Source organism: Myxocyprinus asiaticus, chromosome 39 (genome assembly GCF_019703515.2).
Source record: "Myxocyprinus asiaticus isolate MX2 ecotype Aquarium Trade chromosome 39, UBuf_Myxa_2, whole genome shotgun sequence".
Lineage (NCBI taxonomy): Eukaryota > Metazoa > Chordata > Actinopteri > Cypriniformes > Catostomidae > Myxocyprinus > Myxocyprinus asiaticus.
The window spans coordinates 11,048,054-11,067,267 of record NC_059382.1 but is presented as its reverse complement, the minus strand read 5'-3'; the positions used below and the strand labels follow the sequence as shown (position 1 = coordinate 11,067,267).

The following is a 19,214-nucleotide window of genomic DNA, read 5'->3' as shown; positions in this document are numbered from 1 at the left end:
AAACTTCGACAGCGGTGAATGGGAGATCACAGCAAATATTATTTTGATTTACCCATTTGCTCCAAGAGCAAAAGAAAAAATCCACTATTACATTTGAATGAGTTTCCAGAAGAAGAAATAAATACAGAGCAGTGGATTTAGACAGTCAGGTGGGAGAAGATGCCAAATTTACTGTCACTCTCTCAGCAAGTGTAATCGAAACCCCCACGCAGCTGTGGTAATAATTTTTTTTAAACTAATTCCAGGGTAATATAACACAAAGCATAATGTTATAAACTTACATTCAATATTTTAAAAAAGTTTGCTTTATTTACGCTGCTAAGTAAGGCGGAAATGCGTCATCATAGTCTGTGAAAAAGGTCTATAGCATCACAGAACAAAATTAATAAACCATTCCATTAAAAGAATATTCCGAGTTCAATACAAGTTAAGCTCAATCGACAGCATTTGTGGCATAATGTTGATTACCACATAAAGTACTTTTGACTCATTCTTCCTTTTCTTTAAAAAAAAAAAAAAGCAAAAATCAAGGTTACAGTGAGACACTTACAATGGAAGTGAATGAGGGCCAATTTTTGAACGTTAAAATATTCACTTTTTCAAAAGTATAGCCACAAGACATAAACAATATGCATGTAAAAATGATTTTAGTATGATAAATCACTTACTAACCTTTTTTGTGTAAAGTTATAGCCAATTTTACAACTTTGTTGCCATGACGATGTAATGTCAACAAACCCTAAAATAACTGTAAAAATGATGATTTACAGCTCAAATAATACATGAGTTTTAACAGAACAATTAATGTAAGTGCTTTTATAAAATTATAAGCTTCAAATTTCTGCATTTAAACCCTCAAAAAATTGGCCCCATTCACTTCCATTGTAAGTGCTTTATTGTAATACAGATCTTTGCTTTTTTTTTATTTATTTTTTTTTATTTTATTTTTTTTTTATAGAAAAGTACGGATGAGTCTAAATGAATTTTTGTGGTAATCAACATTATGCCACAAATGCTGCTGATTTGAGCTTAACTTGTATTGAACCCGGAATATTCCTTAAAATCTTTTTTTTTCTTTCAATAAAAATATTTCACATGAACACAATGTAACAGCAATAACACATTTAAATGAACCATGTGAAAAAGTACAGTTAAAATGTAAATTTATAAATTATTCAACATGGCGGGAAAATCACTGTATGCACATTTGAGCAGCCTCTTCTTCTTCTGACCTTTGACCTTGAAATTTATTTTCCAACACTTTTTATATTTTCAAAATCCAAGTTTTTAACATTGATAACACCAGTTACATGAAATCAAGGGACAGACATTTTTTTTATTATTATTTAAATTATTCATTACTTTTTTGTTTTGCTTTTTTGCACACTTGTTAGGCCTTGCACTAATGCTTGACCTGAGAAGACAAAATTAGTAAAAAATGAACCCATAAACAACTGTAAATATCGTAGAAGTTGTTTATTTAAAAGGTTAGGTTATAGAATTATATGCCTTTTAAATGGGATTTATTTGACTATTTGAAATATTTTTCATGACCGAAAAGTCAAGAGACATGTTTGTCACCATATTTTGATAATTAACCAGTTACTACAATATTACTATAGTAAAACCATGGTTTCCACCAGTAACATAGTTACTACAACCATAGTTACTATAATATTACTGTAATAAACCATGGTTTTTGGATAGAACGCAAAACTTTTTCTCTGACCTCTGAAAGGCTTTGTATGATATGAAATGGCCATATTGTTTCTAAATTGTAAGTTACTCAATATTAACTTTATAATTTTGAAAGTTATAATTTATATTGAATGTTGTATAAAAGCAGTATCACACTCGCAAGATTTAATGGGTCAGTCTGAAATATTTGACACAGACAGCTAGATGGATTAATCATGTCTTGGTTTACATCCAGTGGGCTTACAATCCATTTGAATTGCTTTCTGGTCTTACTTAATTTTTTACGCCCATTTATCTCTTTTATCACAGATGCCTCCAGAATTACATTCCCCCTCAGTCCCTGACCCTCTCCTGCCCGGTGTGCAGACAGACCTCCATCCTGCCTGAAAAGGGTGTAGCAGCTCTGCAGAACAATTTCTTCATCACTAATCTGATGGAGGTGTTGCAGAGGGAGCAGGACTGCACTCATCCCGAGGCCTGTAGTGGCCTGGAATCGGCCAGTGCTGCTACATATGCCCCACCCCTTTCTTGTCCCAACCATGAGGGCAAGGTAAACATGCATCATATACTGACCAGTACATTGGAGAAGGGTGAAATCAATGGTCTCCTGAGGATTTGGTCCCACGTCCCAGTTCACATATTTATGCACTGAACTAAGTAAATACTTGGCTTATGATTGGAAAGTACAGTACATACTTTTAGTGATAATTAAGCTTGCACAAGTATTAGGACATATTACAGAGACATAAAACTACGTCATTATCACAGGCTGTCTGTGGGTAAATACCTTCTCTCATAATGCTGTATTTTGTAGTGGCTTCTTTTTTATCATCTTACTCCTGGATCAGATTTATTTAAATCGTTAAGATGCGTGGACAGCGTTGCTGATTGATAGATCAATTGAAGAGGTTGAAATCGTAGAATATATAACTTTTGGATGTTTTATTTTTTTTTTTCAATTTGTTTTTTGCTTGCTCAATGCAACAGTTTCTCTCATAGTAATGAGTTGTTTGCACCCTCTACAGGTCATGGAGTTTTACTGTGAGTCTTGTGAAACGGCCATGTGTTTGGAGTGCACAGAGGGAGAGCACAGAGAGCATGTGACCGTTCCACTGCGGGATGTTCTGGAGCAACACAAAGCAGCGCTGAAAAACCAACTGGATGTGATTCACAAGAGGTTCATTCAGCCAAAAATTATAATATGTTCAATTTTTTACATGAGCCAGTATGTGGAACTGCACAGTTTATGTGAATGCATTCTTCATACACTAAATAATTATTTAGGTTTAAAAGAATTCAAAAATGAAAATTCAATCTTAATTTACTCACCCTCATGTCGTTCCAAACCCATATTTTTGTTCTTTAAAAATCATAAAAGTAGTCCATGCAACTTCTGTGTGATATTCCAAGCCTTCTGGAGGCATATGAGAAATGTAATTAATTTTTCAGTGTTGCAAATAAGAGAAGCCCATTCACAGTGGCACATATTTACACGAGAACTTGCATTGTTTTAGTGCTAAACTATATGAGGGTTAGTAAATCATGACAGAATTTTTAATTTTTGGGTGACTATTTTATTTAAAATAAATCAATGATAATATATTAAAATGAGTTACCATCTTGCATTTATTATGTAATATTTTTTAATAGTTTATATGTAAACTCTTTTTAATTGCCGGTATGTTTACTTTTTAACTAAACTTCCTCACAACATGATATCTTTATGGAAAGTTTGATTGAACATTGGCCTGGCTTTTGCAGGCTTCCCCAGCTGACTGCAGCTATAGAGCTGGTAAATGAGATCTCCAGGCAGCTAACAGACAGGAAGAATGAGGCAGTAACAGAGATCAGCAATACATTCGAGGAGCTGGAGAAAGCACTGCACCAGCGCAAGGCTGCTCTTATCAACGACCTGGAGAACATCTGCAGCACCAAGCAGAAGGTGGGAAGCTTAGCCTGCTCCCTAAATACCATGGTGTTTGGTAATGCCATAGTTTTTTGGACAAGTACCATGATTTTTTTAATATGCACTATGGTAATTTCATGGTATTTCCTTAATGTCCCTTGGAATGCCATGTAAATACTACTGTACAGTTGAAGTCAGAAGTTTACATACATTTAGGTTGAAGTAACCACTCCACAGATTTAATATTAGCAAACTATAGTTTTGGCAAGTCGTTTAGGACATCTACTTTGTGCATGACACAAGTCATTTTTCCAACAATTGTTCACAGACAGATTGTTTCACTTTTAATTGACTATATCACAATTCCAGTGGGTCAGGAGTTTACATACACTATGTTAACTGTGCCTTTAAGCAGCTTGGAAAATTCCAGAAAATGATGTCAAGCCTTTAGACAATTAGCCAATTAGCTTCTGATAGGAGGTGTACTGAATTGGAGGTGTACCTGTGGATGTATTTCAAGGCCTACCTTCAAATACTGTGCCGCTTTGCTTGACATCATGGGAAAATCAAAAGAAATCAGCCAAGACCTTAGAAAAAAAATTGTGGACCTCCACAAGTCTGGTTCATCCTTGGGAGCAATTTCCAAATGCCTGAAGGTACCACGTTCATCTGTACAAATAATAGTACGCAAGTATAAACACCATGGGATCATGCAGCCATCATACCGCTCAAGAAGGAGACACATTCTGTCTCCTAGAGATGAACGTAGTTTGGTGCGAAAAGTGCAAATCAATCCCAGAACAACAGCAAAGGACCTTGTGAAGATACTGGAGGAAACAGGTAGACAGATATCTATATCCACTGTAAAACGAGTCCTATATCGACATAACCTGAAAGGCTGCTCAGCAAGGAAGAAGCCAATGCTCCAAACCACCATAAAAAAGCCAGACTACAGTTTGCAAGTGCACATGGGGACAAAGATCTTACTTTTTGGAGAAATGTCCTCTGGTCTGATGAAACAAAAATTGAACAATCCCAACCATGGGGGTGGCAACATCATGTTGTGGTGGCGATTTGCTGCAGGAGGGACTGGTGCACTTCACAAAATAGTTGGTATCATGAGGAAGGAAAATAATGCAGATATTTTGAAGCAACATCTCAAGACATCAGCCATGAAGTTAAAGTTTGGTCGCAAATGGGTCTTCCAAATGGACAATGACCCCAAGCATACCTCCATAGTTGTGGCAAAATGGCTTAAGGACAACAAAGTCAAGGTATTGGAGTGGCCAGCACAAAGCCCTGACCTCGATCCGATAGAAAATTTGTGGGCAGAACTGAAAAGCGTGTGCGAGCAAGGAGGCCAACAAACCTGACTCAGTTACACCAGTTCTGTCTGGAGGACTGGGCCAAAATTCCAGCAACTTATTGTGAGAAGCTTGTGGAAGGCTACCCAAAATGTTTGGCCCAAGTTAAAAAATTGAAAAGGTAATGCTACCAGATGCTAACAAAGTGTATGTAAACTTCTGACCCACTGGGAATGTGATGAAAGAAATAATAGCTGAAATAAATCATTATCTCTACTATTAATCTGACATTTCACATTCTTAAAATAAAGTAGTGATCCTAATTGACCTAAGAGAGGGAATGTTTTCTACGAATAAATGTCAGGAATTGTGAAAAACTGAGTTTAAATGTATTTGGCTAAGGTGTATATAAACTTCTGACTTCAACTGTATATGAATATGGTAATTATTCAGCACAATGGTATATATCAAAGTACTACATTTACATTTACATTATTCACTTGGCAGACGCATTTATCAAAAGCAACTTACAAAAGAAGAACACATAAGCGAATCATCTTAAGGAGACAGTGGTATGAAAAGTGCCATATCACAAAGTTTCACTAGCAGCATTCAAAACAGATTAAAGTGCAAAAAGGAATATTTTTTTTTTTTTTTTAGTGACTGGTTAAGTGCTCATGGAAAAGATGTGTTTTTAGCTGTTTTTGAAGACAGAAAGTGAGTCAGCTTCACGGATGGATTTGGGAAGGTCATTCCACCAACGTGGTATGATGAAGCCGAAAGTCCGTGAAAAAGTGTTTTGGAGCCTCTTTGTGTTGATTTGGGAAGGTCAATACTAATCGATTAAGTAAAGTTATGACATCACTTGTACATATAGATCAGGTGGGGTTTATTCGAGGCCATAGTTCTTCTGATAATATTAGGCGTCTCATCAATATTATGTGGTCAGTAGCGAATGATCAATCTCCGGTCGCTGCCATCTCACTTGACACCAAAAAGGCGTTTGATATGGTAGAATGGGATTATCTTTTTGTTTTGGAAATGTATGGGTTCGGGAGTACATTTATTGGTTGGATTAAGTTACTTTATAGACCCCTGTAGCAGCGGTACAAACAAAGGGTTAATTTCAGATTATTTTACTCTGGATAGGGGCACCCGGCAGGGTTGCCCTCTTTCCCAATTATTGTTCTGTCTTGCCCTGGAATCATTAGCAGCCACGATAAGTAAGGAGGATGATTTTCCAGGGGTGATGGCGGGAGGCGTGGCGCATAAGCTTCTGCTTTATGCAGATATTTTATTAGTCGTCTTTGACCCTACTAAATCTATGCCTTGCTTCCACAGAATTATTCATTCCTTTTCCAAATTCTCAGGATACAAAGTCATCTGGTCTAAATCCGAAGCTTTGGCTTTGACAGCGTACTGTCCAGTAACGGCCTTCCAGCCAGGCGCCTTCCTGTATTTGGGCATTTTATTCCCAACAAATTTGTCTGATTTAGTCAGAGTTAATTTTGACCCTTTAATTTAACCCCTCATAATTTATCCCGGTAGATGTCCCCCTCTCTTATTTCAAGCAATTTGAGAGCATAGCGAATTCTTTCATTTGGAGTGGTAAGCGCCCCAGATTACATTTCAATAAGTTACATAAGCCGATTGAAAAAGGTGGGCTAGGCCTACCAAGATTTTGTTTTATTATTATGCATTCGGTCTCAGACATTTGGTTCATTGGTCGCTTCCACCTGAAAGAGCCCCTCCCTGGTTCTGCATTGAACAAGAACTTCTTGCCCCTATTTTGCCATTGCAAAGCCTTTCCATCAAACTAAATAGAGAAGTTAAAGTCGCACCCCGTTATTTCACATTTGCACTCAGTATGGACAAAAGTGTCCAGAGTGTTTAATTCAGATATATATCTAAATGTTGCCTCGAGCCTATGGCTAAACCCCAAACTATGCATTAATAAGTCCCCTTTTTGTTGGTCAGAGTGGATTGCGAGGGGGGTTAATTCACTCGGTGATCTTTATTAGAGTGGTGTGATGAGATCCTTTGAAAATATGGTTCAATATTTTGGGATCCCCAGATCTCAGTTTTATAGGTATCTTCAGTTACGCCACTTGCTCTGTACTTTTGGGAATTGCATACAACCCCCCTAAAGCAGCAGATACTCTGGGAGAGGTGATTTCTGCTTTTGGAAAGGGCCATGAGGCATCAGTGTATTACTGCTTATTAATTCAGAGTCTGGGGGACGGAGTCTCAACCACTCTCAAGAGATTATGGGAGAAAAATTTAAACCTGGAATTGGAGGAGGGAGAATGGGCTAGGATTTTAAAAAACATAAAAACTGCATTGAGAGATGCAAGGGTGTGCCTTATACAATTCAAGATTTTACATTGGTTCTATTGGACCCCCTCTAAATTGCATAGGCTTGGTCTTAAAGACACACCCACCTGCTGGTGATGCCAATCAGAGGATGGAGACATGGCCCGTCTTTATTGGTGGTATGCTGAGATTCAGAAATTTTGGTTGAAGGTACAGAGTGTTGTGTGTGACGTGTTGGGTATTCGGATTTCATTTTGCCCCAGACTCTGTGTTTTGGGTGATGGGGCGGTCATCGACGTAGATGACAAATACATAAACAAATAGGTCCTCACCAGTGCGATGATAGGCAGGCAGATTGTTTTAAGGGGTTGGAAGTCGGTGGGAGCACCCTCAATTCGGGAGTGGTGCGAGGAGATGGGAAGGGTGGCAGCCTTCGAAGAGGTAACGTGTAGAAGGCTGGGGATATGGGATTCTTTTATAGGGAAATGAGGTAGATATTTGAGGTTTTTGGGGGGCTCTCGGAGTGGGCCTGTGGAGAGAGAGGTATAGTTTAGAGTTGTATGTTTATTATATGTGTATGTGTATATATATATATATATATATATATATATATATATTATTATTTGATTCTCTGTATATGTGTGTACTTATGTAAGACCACTGGGATGTTCATTTGGGGTCGGGTGGGGTTCTTGATTGGGGAGGGGAAGTAGTGGGAGTTAATGTTGATTCATTGTATATATGTTTTGTTTTTCTTTGCTTTGAAAAATCAATAAAAATGTTAATCACAAAAATCATCTGATACCCTCACTGTACCATTGTACAACCACATGGCCCTTTTTCATGGGACATCTGCTGTATTTATCCTTACCCCCACTCCTCTGATATGTCTTTACAGGTGTTGCAGGCACAATTGACTGCATTAATGCAAGGCAAGGAGAACATTCAGAGCAGCTGTAGCTTCACAGAGCAAGCCCTGAACCACGGCAGCCCCACTGAAGTGCTCCTGGTGCAGAAGCAGATGGGAGAGCGGATGGGGGTTCTAGCCCGCCATGCCTTCCCTGACCAGCCCCACGAGAATGGCCACCTGGACTGCCAGGTGGAGACAGAGGGGCTGCGGCGGTCCATCCAGAACCTGGGGGTCCTGCTCACCACCAGCGCCGTGGGTCACACCAGTGTGGCTACTGGAGAGGGACTCAGACATGCTGTTGTTGGCCAAAATACCACTGTTACGGTGACCACTAAGGTTAGTGATGTGTTGTTTTTGGTATTTATCTTTATGGGGTTTGATTTTGACCAATGGTAGAAGGCTAAAATTATTGCAGAATTGTTTGTGCTAATTAACAATACTGCATGTACTCATTGCATTATAAAACCAAAGTGCCCTGCTATTTCCCCTCTCATATGGCAAATTCTCTGCCAAACAAATGGCAGAGATGCTATTACAATTTTATATTCAGAGATTTTAAAGGGGTCATATTTAAAAATCTTTTGAAATAAAGGAGTCTTTTGTACTATTGGAAGCATACTTTCAGTAGTCAATATACCCAATTAAAAAAGACTATGTAATTAAATTAAACTGAAATAATTGCTAACAGCAACTTGATGAATACTCTCAGACTACCTGAACCCTTCCGTGCAGTTGGCAATCAAATAACACTGTAGCACCTAGCGGGTCAAATTGACCCGGCTCATTAAATCGCAGTTCAGCAGTCACAATTTGCACATTTTCTCCCTAACAACTGTTCAGTAACCATCAATAACCAACCTTTCACTAATTTACAAATGTAAAATTGACAAATTTTACATAAAGTAAATGCTCAAAATGTACAGTACAATATGTTTATGTACAGTATATATTTATGGATGTGTGTGTGCGTGCATGTGGAGGATGTCAGGAAGCTTCAAACCAAAAAGTTAAAGTTAAGTTGATGTAAATAAGTGTTAACAGTTTAAACGGGGCAAACTGACCCGGGACTGCATTCAAGGGTTAAGTTTAATTTAAGGCAGTGATCCTGCCTTAAAACGACCCAACACAGTACCAAAATTGTTTATCAAACAAAAGTAACAAAATTTTCTTAAAATCAAACATGAAAGTTATTAATGTTACCATGAACGGCATCGGCTTTAGCTAAAAAGGGACAAGTTTGGGCCTGGGTAGCTCAGTGGTAAAAGACACTGGCTACCACCTCTGGAGTTGGCTCTAGTTCGCTAGTTCGAATCCCAGGGTGTGCTGAGTGACTCCAGCTTGGTCTCCTAAGCAACCAAATTGGCCCGGTTGCTAGGGAGGGTAGAGTCACATGGGGTAACCTCCTTGTGGTCACTATAATGTGGTTCGTTCTCGGTGGGGCACGTGGTGAGTTGAGCGTGGATGCTGCGGTGGATGGCGTGAAGCCTCCACACACGCTATGTCTCCGTGGCAATGCGCACAACAAGCTACGTGACAAGATGCATGGGTTGGCCACCCGGATTGAGGCGAATCACTACGTGACTACAAGGACTTAAATGCGCATTGGGAATTGGGCATTCCAAATTGGGTAAAAAAAAAAAAAGGGACAAGTTTGTGAAGGCATAAACAACAGCAGAAGTGCAATGTTTTAGCATAAAACATGGAACAAACAATGGCCCAGATATTGTACTATTTAGCCATATTACCCAGATGAATTTGTACCAAAATACAGTTCAGGGTTTGATTGGAAACATAGACTTTGATGTCAACAACAAATGATAAGGGAATCGTTTTCTCTTCCCTTTTAAATGTTAGTACGCCTATTTATTTTGCTACCCTAACTATGCCTGACTCTGTGGTTAGCTGCATTTTATTTTTTGCATTCAGCATTGTTTTCACGACTCTTTCAGAACAGACCTGTGTCCTGAAAAGTACTGCTGCAAGGTTCTTTAGATAAATTAGAGGAATTAGACAATCAGTCATTTATTTTTTCCCCAGGACAAAGACAGTGAGCTAGTAAAAACTGGAAATGCTGCGTTGAGGGCTCAGATCACCGGTCCAGACGGAACCATCACCGAACTGGAGATTACAGACAACAAGAACGGCACATATGAAATCGGCTACACACTTTGCTCAGAGGGCGAGTTTTCTTTCTCTGTCCTTTTGTATGGGCAGCCTGTAAGGGGCAGCCCTTTCCGCCTGCGAGCCGTTAAACCCTGTGATGCCCCGCAGTCACCCGATGACGTTAAGAGGCGTGTAAAGTCTCCTGGAGGAGGTGGAGGGTGTGGAGGACATGTGCGACAAAAGGCGGTACGCAGACCCTCAAGTATGTACAGCACCACTAAGAAGAAGGAGAACCCAATAGAGGACGAGCTCATCTACAGAGTGGGTGGGTGAAGAGTTGTTTGTACATTGTGGTTAAAAGTAAGAATGATAACTATACATTGAAGTTTTAGTTTGTGTGCCACTGTAGGTTGATAGCACTCCCATCATGGGAAAGGCTGTTTAATGTAATTTCTTTGATTGTTTAAACAAGCAACATTATATTTTAAAAAGCTATACTTTTAAGAAGCTAAAATATAAGAGCTTCTGATTTGTTTAACATTGTTTTAGTAACTGCATTATTCCCATAATTCCAATTTTGTTATGTCATATTGTAGTTTTCGTGACTTATTTTCTAAACGTGAAAAATATATACCGGTAAATATTCAAACCTTTACTAGAAGTGCATAAAAATTAGTTTTTAATGCTTTTTCATTTAAATATTGGTTGTACCTTAACTAAAGATCTGTTAAGCATTACAGTATAATTGAAAATTTTTTGTTTATAGTATAAACCTTTTTTTATGAAGATTGCAATAATGTCCTTTGAAAGTTGACCTGTAAAGAAAAGGTTATATCTGCACTTTTTCACTTGCCTGTGTCAGAATGGGTCAGTATTAATACTGCAGATTTCTTATTGATGTGACAGGGACGAGAGGACGTGAGCGGGGGGAATTCTCCAATCTGCAGGGCATCTCTACCACCACCAATGGACGAATTGTGGTAGCTGACAGTAACAACCAGTGCATACAGGTAACATTAACTGGGTTTCCATCCACATATTTTTATGTGAATTTTGGGTTATCACATACAAAATCCTGGATGGAAACAGTAAGATGTGAATAAAATCTTCAAAATGCACATAAAAAATTATACCCTTGCTTGAGGTGGATTTTTATTTTATTTTTCAATAAGAAGATGTGCAGAAATTAGGATGGAATCACATTTACCGAATATATTCCAGCAATGTAGACGCGCATCAAAAAAGTCATGTGATTTTGCCTCAACAAGCCATACATAATTCGCTCAAAGAATAACATCAATATCATCAAATAGCATCTTGGCTTCAACTTCCATTTTAATTCCTATTTTGCACCAATTTTCCCAGAAGTGACGATTTTGTTCTCTTAAACACATGGGATGGAAACATTCACAAACTGTTTTGCGATATTCCGATTTTGTGCATAAATTTGTAACTTGAATGGAAAGATAGCTACGTAGAGGCCTGTTATCAATGTTTAACATAGGAACAATATTTAGAGAAATGGCATATACATATTTAAATGGTTGATGCATTTTGTGATTTGGTAGGTGTTCTCCAATGATGGTCAATTCAAGCTGAAATTTGGGATTAGGGGTCGCTCCCCTGGCCAGCTGCAGCGACCCACTGGTGTTGCGGTGGACATGAATGGTGACATTATTGTGGCCGACTATGACAACAGATGGCTCAGCATCTTCTCCCCGGATGGGAAGTTTAAGGTATGTTACATTTCTTTTGTGACATTAGTTTCAAAATAAAAATAAATACAGTATGTATATATATATATATATACAAAAATATACAAAACATTATAATAATTAATTTAAATAAAAACATAAATCCAGGAATCATAACCATGTAAATCAAACTTTGCATATTAAACTCAAGGCTTGCAAATGTAATTATATGTTCATTTTCAGTCATGTCTTCCTCATTGACATGTAAGTGATGGGGGAAAAGTTAAAGTTTTTAAAGGTGCATTATGTAAGATTCAGAAACCCTTGTTATTAATGACACCTGTGGCCGTTAAGTGAACTGCAGCCAGCTACCTGTTGCTCGTGCTCGCGCACATGCACACACTCCATATGGACACGAGCAAGCCAGCATCGACCAAAACAATGACATAACCTACAAAGAGACTGAACGTGATTCAGCGGCATCATGCTGACAGATGAGGTAGCATAATTAAAGTTACACATTTATGATAGTTTTACTACAAACTTTGAGACTATACTAAAACTACTTATCAGCTAACATACACTATATTGCCAGAAGTATTCGCTCACCCATCCAAATAATTGAATTCAGGTGTTCTAATCACTTCCATGGCCACAGGTGTATAAAATGAAGCACCTAGGCATGCAGACTACTTCTACAAACATTTGTGAAAGAATGGGCCGCTCTCAGGAGCTCAGTGAATAATAGTGTGGTACTGTGATAGGATGCCACCTGTGCAACAAGTCCAGTCGTGAAATTTCCTCGCTACTAAATATTCCACAGTCAACTGTCAGTGGTATTATAACAAAGTGGAAGCGATTGGGAATGACAGCAACTCAGCCACGAAGTGGTAGGCCACGTAAAATGACAGAGTGGGGTCAGCGGATGCTGAGGCGCATAGTGCGCAGAGGTCGGCAACTTTCTGCAGAGTCAATCGCTACAGACCTCCAAAGTTCATGTGGCTTTCAGATTAGCTCAAGAACAGTGCGTAGAGAGCTTCATGGAATGGGTTTCCATGGCCGAGCAGCTGCATCCAAGCCATACATCACCAAGTGCAATGCAAAGCGTCGGATGCAGTGGTGTAAATCACGCCGCCACTGGACTCTAGAGCAGTGGAGACGCGTTCTCTGGAGTGACAAATCACGCTTCTCCATCTGGCAATCTGATGGATGAGTCTGGTTTTGGCGGTTGCCAGGAGAACGGTACTTGTCTGACTGCATTGTGCCAACTGTGAAGTTTGGTGGAGGGGGGATTATGGTGTGGGGTTGTTTTTCAGGAGCTGGGCTTGGCCCCTTAGTTCCAGTGAAAGGAAATCTGAATGCTTCAGCATACCAAGAGATTTTGGACAATTCCATGCTCCCAAATTTGTGGGAACAGTTTGGGGATGGCCCCTTCCTGTTCCAACATGACTGCGCACCAGTGCACAAAGCAAGGTCCATAAAGACATGGATGAGCGAGTTTGGTGTGGAAGAACTTGACTGGCCTGCACAGAGTCCTGACCTCAACCCGATAGAGCACCTTTGGGATGAATTAGAGCGAAGACTGCGAGCCAGGCCTTCTCGTCCAACATCAGTGTCTGACCTCACAAATGTGCTTCTGGAAGAATGGTCAAAAATTCCCATAAACACACTCCTAAACCTTGTGGAAAGCCTTCCCAGAAGAGTTGAAGCTGTTATAGCTGCAAAGGGTGGGCCGACGTCATATTAAACCCTATGGATTAAGAATGGGATGTCACTTAAGTTCATATGCATCTAAAGGCAGATGAGCGAATACTTTTGGCAATATAGTGTAGCATACTGATACACACATACAGCTGCATACTACCAAACTATACCAGACAGTTTACTGTTGCACTGCAGTTATGTTGCACTATTGTATGCTTTGTATGCCATATGTTTACGTATACCAGCGTATTTGCTTAAATTTATCCTGAATACCTGACTTTTAGTATAAAGAGAAGATCGTTGAAATTATTTGAAAGTTACGAAGCTAGGTAGCTTGCAATTCGTCAGCGTTAGCAGGCAAGATCAAGTTAGCTAAATTTACACAGATCAATCCTTATGGCACTATATTTCACATGCTTTGCAGTTATGTAAGCTTACTTGTCCAGTAAGAAGAACACCAATTCAGGGTCGGTTTTGATCCCCAAAACCGAATGAAGATCCCTCCAGAAATCAAATGCCCTGCCAATGTTCACTCTAGTTTTCGCTCAACCACGATCACGTTCCCGCTTAGCCAGACGGGATTCAGTAGATACATCTTTTTTAATTTTTGTTTTTTTGGCTGACTCTGAGTTTGTGTAGGAGTCGGTGTTTTGCTGGAAGCCGGATGCTTGTTGGATTCCATCTCTAAGATAACGTTACCTAGTGTTGCAGACTGTCTGTTGTCACTGTTAAATAGCGGAAGAGAAGCTATTACTGAGGCAAGGCTCTCGGGAGTGCGCAAAAACGTCACATCCTTTGGATTTTCCCAGCAAAACCGACCCACTCCCTTCACATGAAAATCAGTCTACAGGCTTTAATAGGCAACCTAGGAAGTCCGGGAAGGGCTTATTTTGTAAGTTGTGTTACAAGACATTCACACATTGGCAACAAAAAGGAAAATATTACATGAAAATTGTTACATACTGCACCTTTATGTTAGAACATTTTTGTTATTATTTAACTCATTGCTTTTGTCAATTTTTTATTTTTATTTTTTATTTTTTTCAATGAGATAACCTTTTACTGACTTACCTAGTTTCTGGCATTCCATGAATATCTGCCACATTGATTTGCTTGATTTGTGTTGCTCAAATGCCCTTCTCTTGGTTTCCCGGCAGAATAAAATCGGTGCAGGCCGGTTGATGGGTCCTAAAGGAGTAGCCGTGGACAAAAATGGTCATATAATCACAGCAGATAACAAGGCCTGCTGTGTCTTCATCTTCCAATCCAACGGCAAACTGGTGACCAAATTTGGTGCGAAAGGAACATCAGAGAGACAGTTTGCAGGTAATATCTTATTTAGCTATTATTGTTAGGTTCTTTCACTGTACTGATGTTCAGCATTTAGCTCCTTGAGCTCAGGACTAAAATTGGCAAAATTCATGTAATTTTTAATCAGCTGTCACTTTTTGTTTCTCTGCAGACAAAAACACTCCAAATACGCCAACAGAGCTGAAGCAGAGCAAATCTGGCCCTGTCTTCAGTGAGTATTAAACAGCTCAAATGATGGAGCATGGTGCTGGCCACATCAAGGTCATTGGTTTGATTCCCAGGAGACACAACTACTGATAAAAGCATCTGCTAAATTTGTAAATATAAACGTAAACACATTTCTACAGTATATACTGATTATTTAGAGTGTATTATTGATTTGTTAATTTGAGGAAACTGCTTAGGTAAGACTTGTAAGATAATTGATGGTCCACATAAAGAGGGCTATGGTGAGAGAATTGTTTGTTCTTCATGGAGGTAGAAGCTGCATGAATCAAGTGCTTTCTGTGTCACTGTATATTTCCTTAGAAACAAAACCTCTGTTTACGATTTCTGAATGTAATGGTTTCTCTCTCTCCTTCTATGGCCGCAAGGTCCCCATTTTGTGGCTATAAACAACAAGAATGAAATTGTTGTGACGGACTTCCACAATCACTCTGTTAAGGTACAGTGAGCTCTTTTCCTTACAGTGTAAATCCTTGTAAGTCCAGGTTTCACTTTCCATAACAAGTTATCATCAAACACTGGCCAGGTCTGCAGTAATGTTTTATAATGTTCTGCCTCAATGTAACTTTTGTGCATTCATCCTGTAAGGACATGCTGTAAAGCAGAAATCAAAGTAAAATATGCTTTTGATTCACTTTCCTTGACTGTTGCTGTTGTGTTTTATATTTCCATCCTGCATTGCCATCTACGGATTGTTATTTTCAGTCTTTGATTGATTCACGTCTCTCTTGTTCTGGCAGGTTTACAATGCTGATGGGGAGTTCCTGTTTAAATTTGGTTCGCAAGGAGAAGGGAATGGGCAATTCAATGCACCCACCGGGGTGGCTGTAGATGGCAATGGGAATATTATTGTTGCAGACTGGGGTAACAGTAGGATACAGGTGGGCTATAGAACATTCTATCTGAAATGTCACATTAAATGTGATTACAAATGTTTTATAGACAGTTTGGGAAATATTCATCAATCTTTTTTATATTTTATGTGGACAATGCTGTGGAAATGTAATTCTTTATATAGTGGCCCCAAAAAGTATTTCAACAATAAAACTATACATTATACACATCAACTGAATCATTTGTTTACAGATGCCACTTGGTTTGATATTTTGTTATCTAATGCAGACACATGCATTTATTTGTCCAAATAATTCTTTAGAGCCAGTGTATATTGACCTTTATTAGAAAAAGGTTAGTAATAAATTGACCCTTCGCTAAGCCCTTCCTTTTAAAGCGTTTCTAAACAAACATCTTAGCAACTGTTGCCCCGCCACCAATACTCTGACAAGCGTTTGCCTTTTTCAATGAGAGCCTTAGAAATGTGTGTTGGAATAGTTTTAAGCAGATCCAAAAATATTAAACACCGTTGTTGCTGGGTCACTAGTAATAGTGACATGAGGTACCTAGAGAAGACACACAGTGTTTTTTTTTATTTTTTTATCTTTAAATAAATATTGAGAAGTACATGCTATGGATTAAAGTGTGTCATTCTAGATTCCCAAATGTGCATGTATAACATCGAGGAATCCTGCATTTCCTCCAAGGTAAATTAAAGCTAACAACTGAATGTTAATTCATTTAGGTATTGATTCAGGTCTTAGTAATTGTGATTGTAAATAAACAGTTCACAGCATCAAAATGAGTGTTATGAGACGTTATAAGCAGTTCTTTTCACTTACACTGTTATGAGGTTTGTAATCGCTATCAAGTGACGCTTTTGTCTTTTAATGTGATTTTAATGATCTTTTGCCTCAATTCTGATTCACATTCTACACAGTTTTCAATCAAACTTGTCAAGAATAAGACCAGAGATCCAAGTGCGGAGGCAAAGTTAACAGAATTTATTAACAATAGTATAACACAGCTGAGCTGGCGAAGCGTGAGGGAACCCGGCACTGACTGCAGCGTTGAGATGGAGAGTGTGTTCGTAGGCTCGTGTGCGTCGTGGTAGTGTGGAGCGCAGATCCGCGAGGAATCCTCTGGAGGAAAGTGTGTTCGTTGGCGTAAGTGCGTCATGGTAGTGTAGAGGGATAACTGATGAGGACTCCTCAGGTGAAGAGTCGAGGTGAGCGAAGAAACCAACAGGAAGGTAACCACAATCCGGTCACTGCGGTAAAGACTGGCAACCAATAGAGAAAACACGTGCATGCGGAGAATTTTTTGATGAGAACTTTGAAGTAGTTTAAGAAGTTCTGAACATTTTTTTCACGTAAATTTTCACGTTATTAATGTCCTAACTATACATTTTATGTACAAATACAAATCTGTTGTATACATATAGTGGAAGGGAATGTAATGGCAGAAGAGGTAGGATATGTTGGATAAATATAAATAGACTAAGCTGTGTATTGCACATAATTATTGCTCAATGTGGCAGTTTTAACTGTTCATGAGATGGATAGCCTGAGGGAAAAAACTGTTCTTGTGCCTTAACGGTTCTGGTTCTCTGTAGCGCCTTCCAGAAGGCAACAGTTCAAAAATGTAGTGGGCTGGGTAAGTGGGGTCCAGAGTGATTTTTCCAGCCCTTTTCCTCACTTTGGATGTGTACAGTTCTTGAAGGGAGGGCGGGGGGCAACCAATATTCTGCTCAGCAGTCCGAACTGTCCTTTGTAGTCTTCTGATGTCTGACTTCATAGCTGAACCAAACCAGACAGTTATTGAAGTGCAGAGGACAGACTCAGTGATTGCTGAGTAGAACAGAATCAGCAGCGCCTGTGGCAGGTTGAACTTCCTCAACTGGCAAAGGAAGTACACCCTCTGCTGGGGCTTTTTCACAGTGGAGTCAATGTGAGTCTCCCACTTCAGGTGCTGTGAGATGGTAGAGCACAGGAACCTGAATGACTCAACTGCTGCCACAGTGCTTTTCAGAATGGTGAGCGGGGTCAGTGTTGGGGTTTTCTTCCTAAAGTCCACTATCATCTCCACTGTTTTGAGCATGTTCAGCTCCAGGTTGTTTTGACTACACCAGACAGCCACTGTTCAACCTCCCTTCTGTATGCAGACTCATCGTCATCCTGGATGAGGCCGATGACAGTAGTGTCATCTGCAAATTTCAGGAGCTTGACAGAGGGGTCCTTGGCGATGCAGTCATTGGTGTAGAGGGAGAAGAGTAGTGGGGAGAGCACACATCCCTGGGGGACATCAGTGCTGAAAGTTAATTTTCCCAGTCTCACTAACTGCTGCCTATCTGTTAGAAAGCTAGTGATCCACTGACAGATAGGTGGGAACAGAGAGTTGGTTTAATTTAGTCTGGAGAATAGCTGGGATGATGGTGTTGAAAGCTGAACTGAAGTCCACATAAAGGATCCTTCCATATGTACCTGGTCTGTCCAGATGTTGCAGGATAAGATGCAGTCCCATGTTGACTGCATCATCCACAGACCTGTTTGCTCGATAAGCAAATTGAAGGGGATCCAGAAAGGGTCCAGTGATGTCCTTCAGTTGGGCCAACACCAGTCTCTCAAATGACTTCATGACCACAGACGTCAGAGCGATGGGTTTGTAGTCATTAAGTCCTGTGATTTTGGGTTTCTTTGGGACAAGGATGATGGTGGAGCATTTGAAGCAGCAGGGAACTTCACACTGCTCCAGTGATCTGTTGAAGATCTGTGTGATGATGGGGGCCAGCTGGTCAGCACAGGATTTTAGACAAGTGGGTGAAACACCATCTGGGCCCTGTGCTTTCCTTGTCTTTTTTTTCCCAGAAGACCCGACACACAGGTGTTGATGTTTGTGTGAAGTGAAGGTCAGAGCAGGGTCGTTAGCTGAAAACTTGTTTTTCAGCTTCTCAGAGAAGCTTTATTTAGCCACTCTAATCTTTTTTGTCAGTGTGTTTCTGGCCTGATTGTACTAGATTTTATCCCCAATTAAGCATCCTCTTTGGCCTGATGAAGCTGCCTGTGTTTTACTGTAAACCATGGTTTGTCATTGTTGAACGTTAAATAAGTTCTAGTAGGAATGCACATATCCTCACAGAAACGGATATATGATGTCACAGTATCTGTAAGCTCGTCCAGATTGGTGTCCACAGCTTCAAAAACACTCCAATC

General features: G+C 39.6%; 1 protein-coding gene across 1 annotated transcript in view; it reads left to right on the top strand.

Annotated features, from left to right (window-relative positions):
• Positions 1 to 19,214, top strand: part of LOC127429465 (tripartite motif-containing protein 3-like) — a 44,345-nt gene that overhangs the window by 21,740 nt on the left and 3,391 nt on the right. Inside the window, exons 3-13 of the mRNA XM_051678456.1 lie at positions 2,008 to 2,248; positions 2,724 to 2,875; positions 3,460 to 3,640; positions 8,120 to 8,467; positions 10,169 to 10,559; positions 11,141 to 11,244; positions 11,803 to 11,970; positions 14,790 to 14,958; positions 15,095 to 15,154; positions 15,537 to 15,607; positions 15,909 to 16,049. Coding sequence (XP_051534416.1) covers positions 2,008 to 2,248; positions 2,724 to 2,875; positions 3,460 to 3,640; positions 8,120 to 8,467; positions 10,169 to 10,559; positions 11,141 to 11,244; positions 11,803 to 11,970; positions 14,790 to 14,958; positions 15,095 to 15,154; positions 15,537 to 15,607; positions 15,909 to 16,049 — 2,026 coding nt within the window. The remainder of the gene's footprint in view (positions 1 to 2,007; positions 2,249 to 2,723; positions 2,876 to 3,459; positions 3,641 to 8,119; positions 8,468 to 10,168; positions 10,560 to 11,140; positions 11,245 to 11,802; positions 11,971 to 14,789; positions 14,959 to 15,094; positions 15,155 to 15,536; positions 15,608 to 15,908; positions 16,050 to 19,214) is intronic.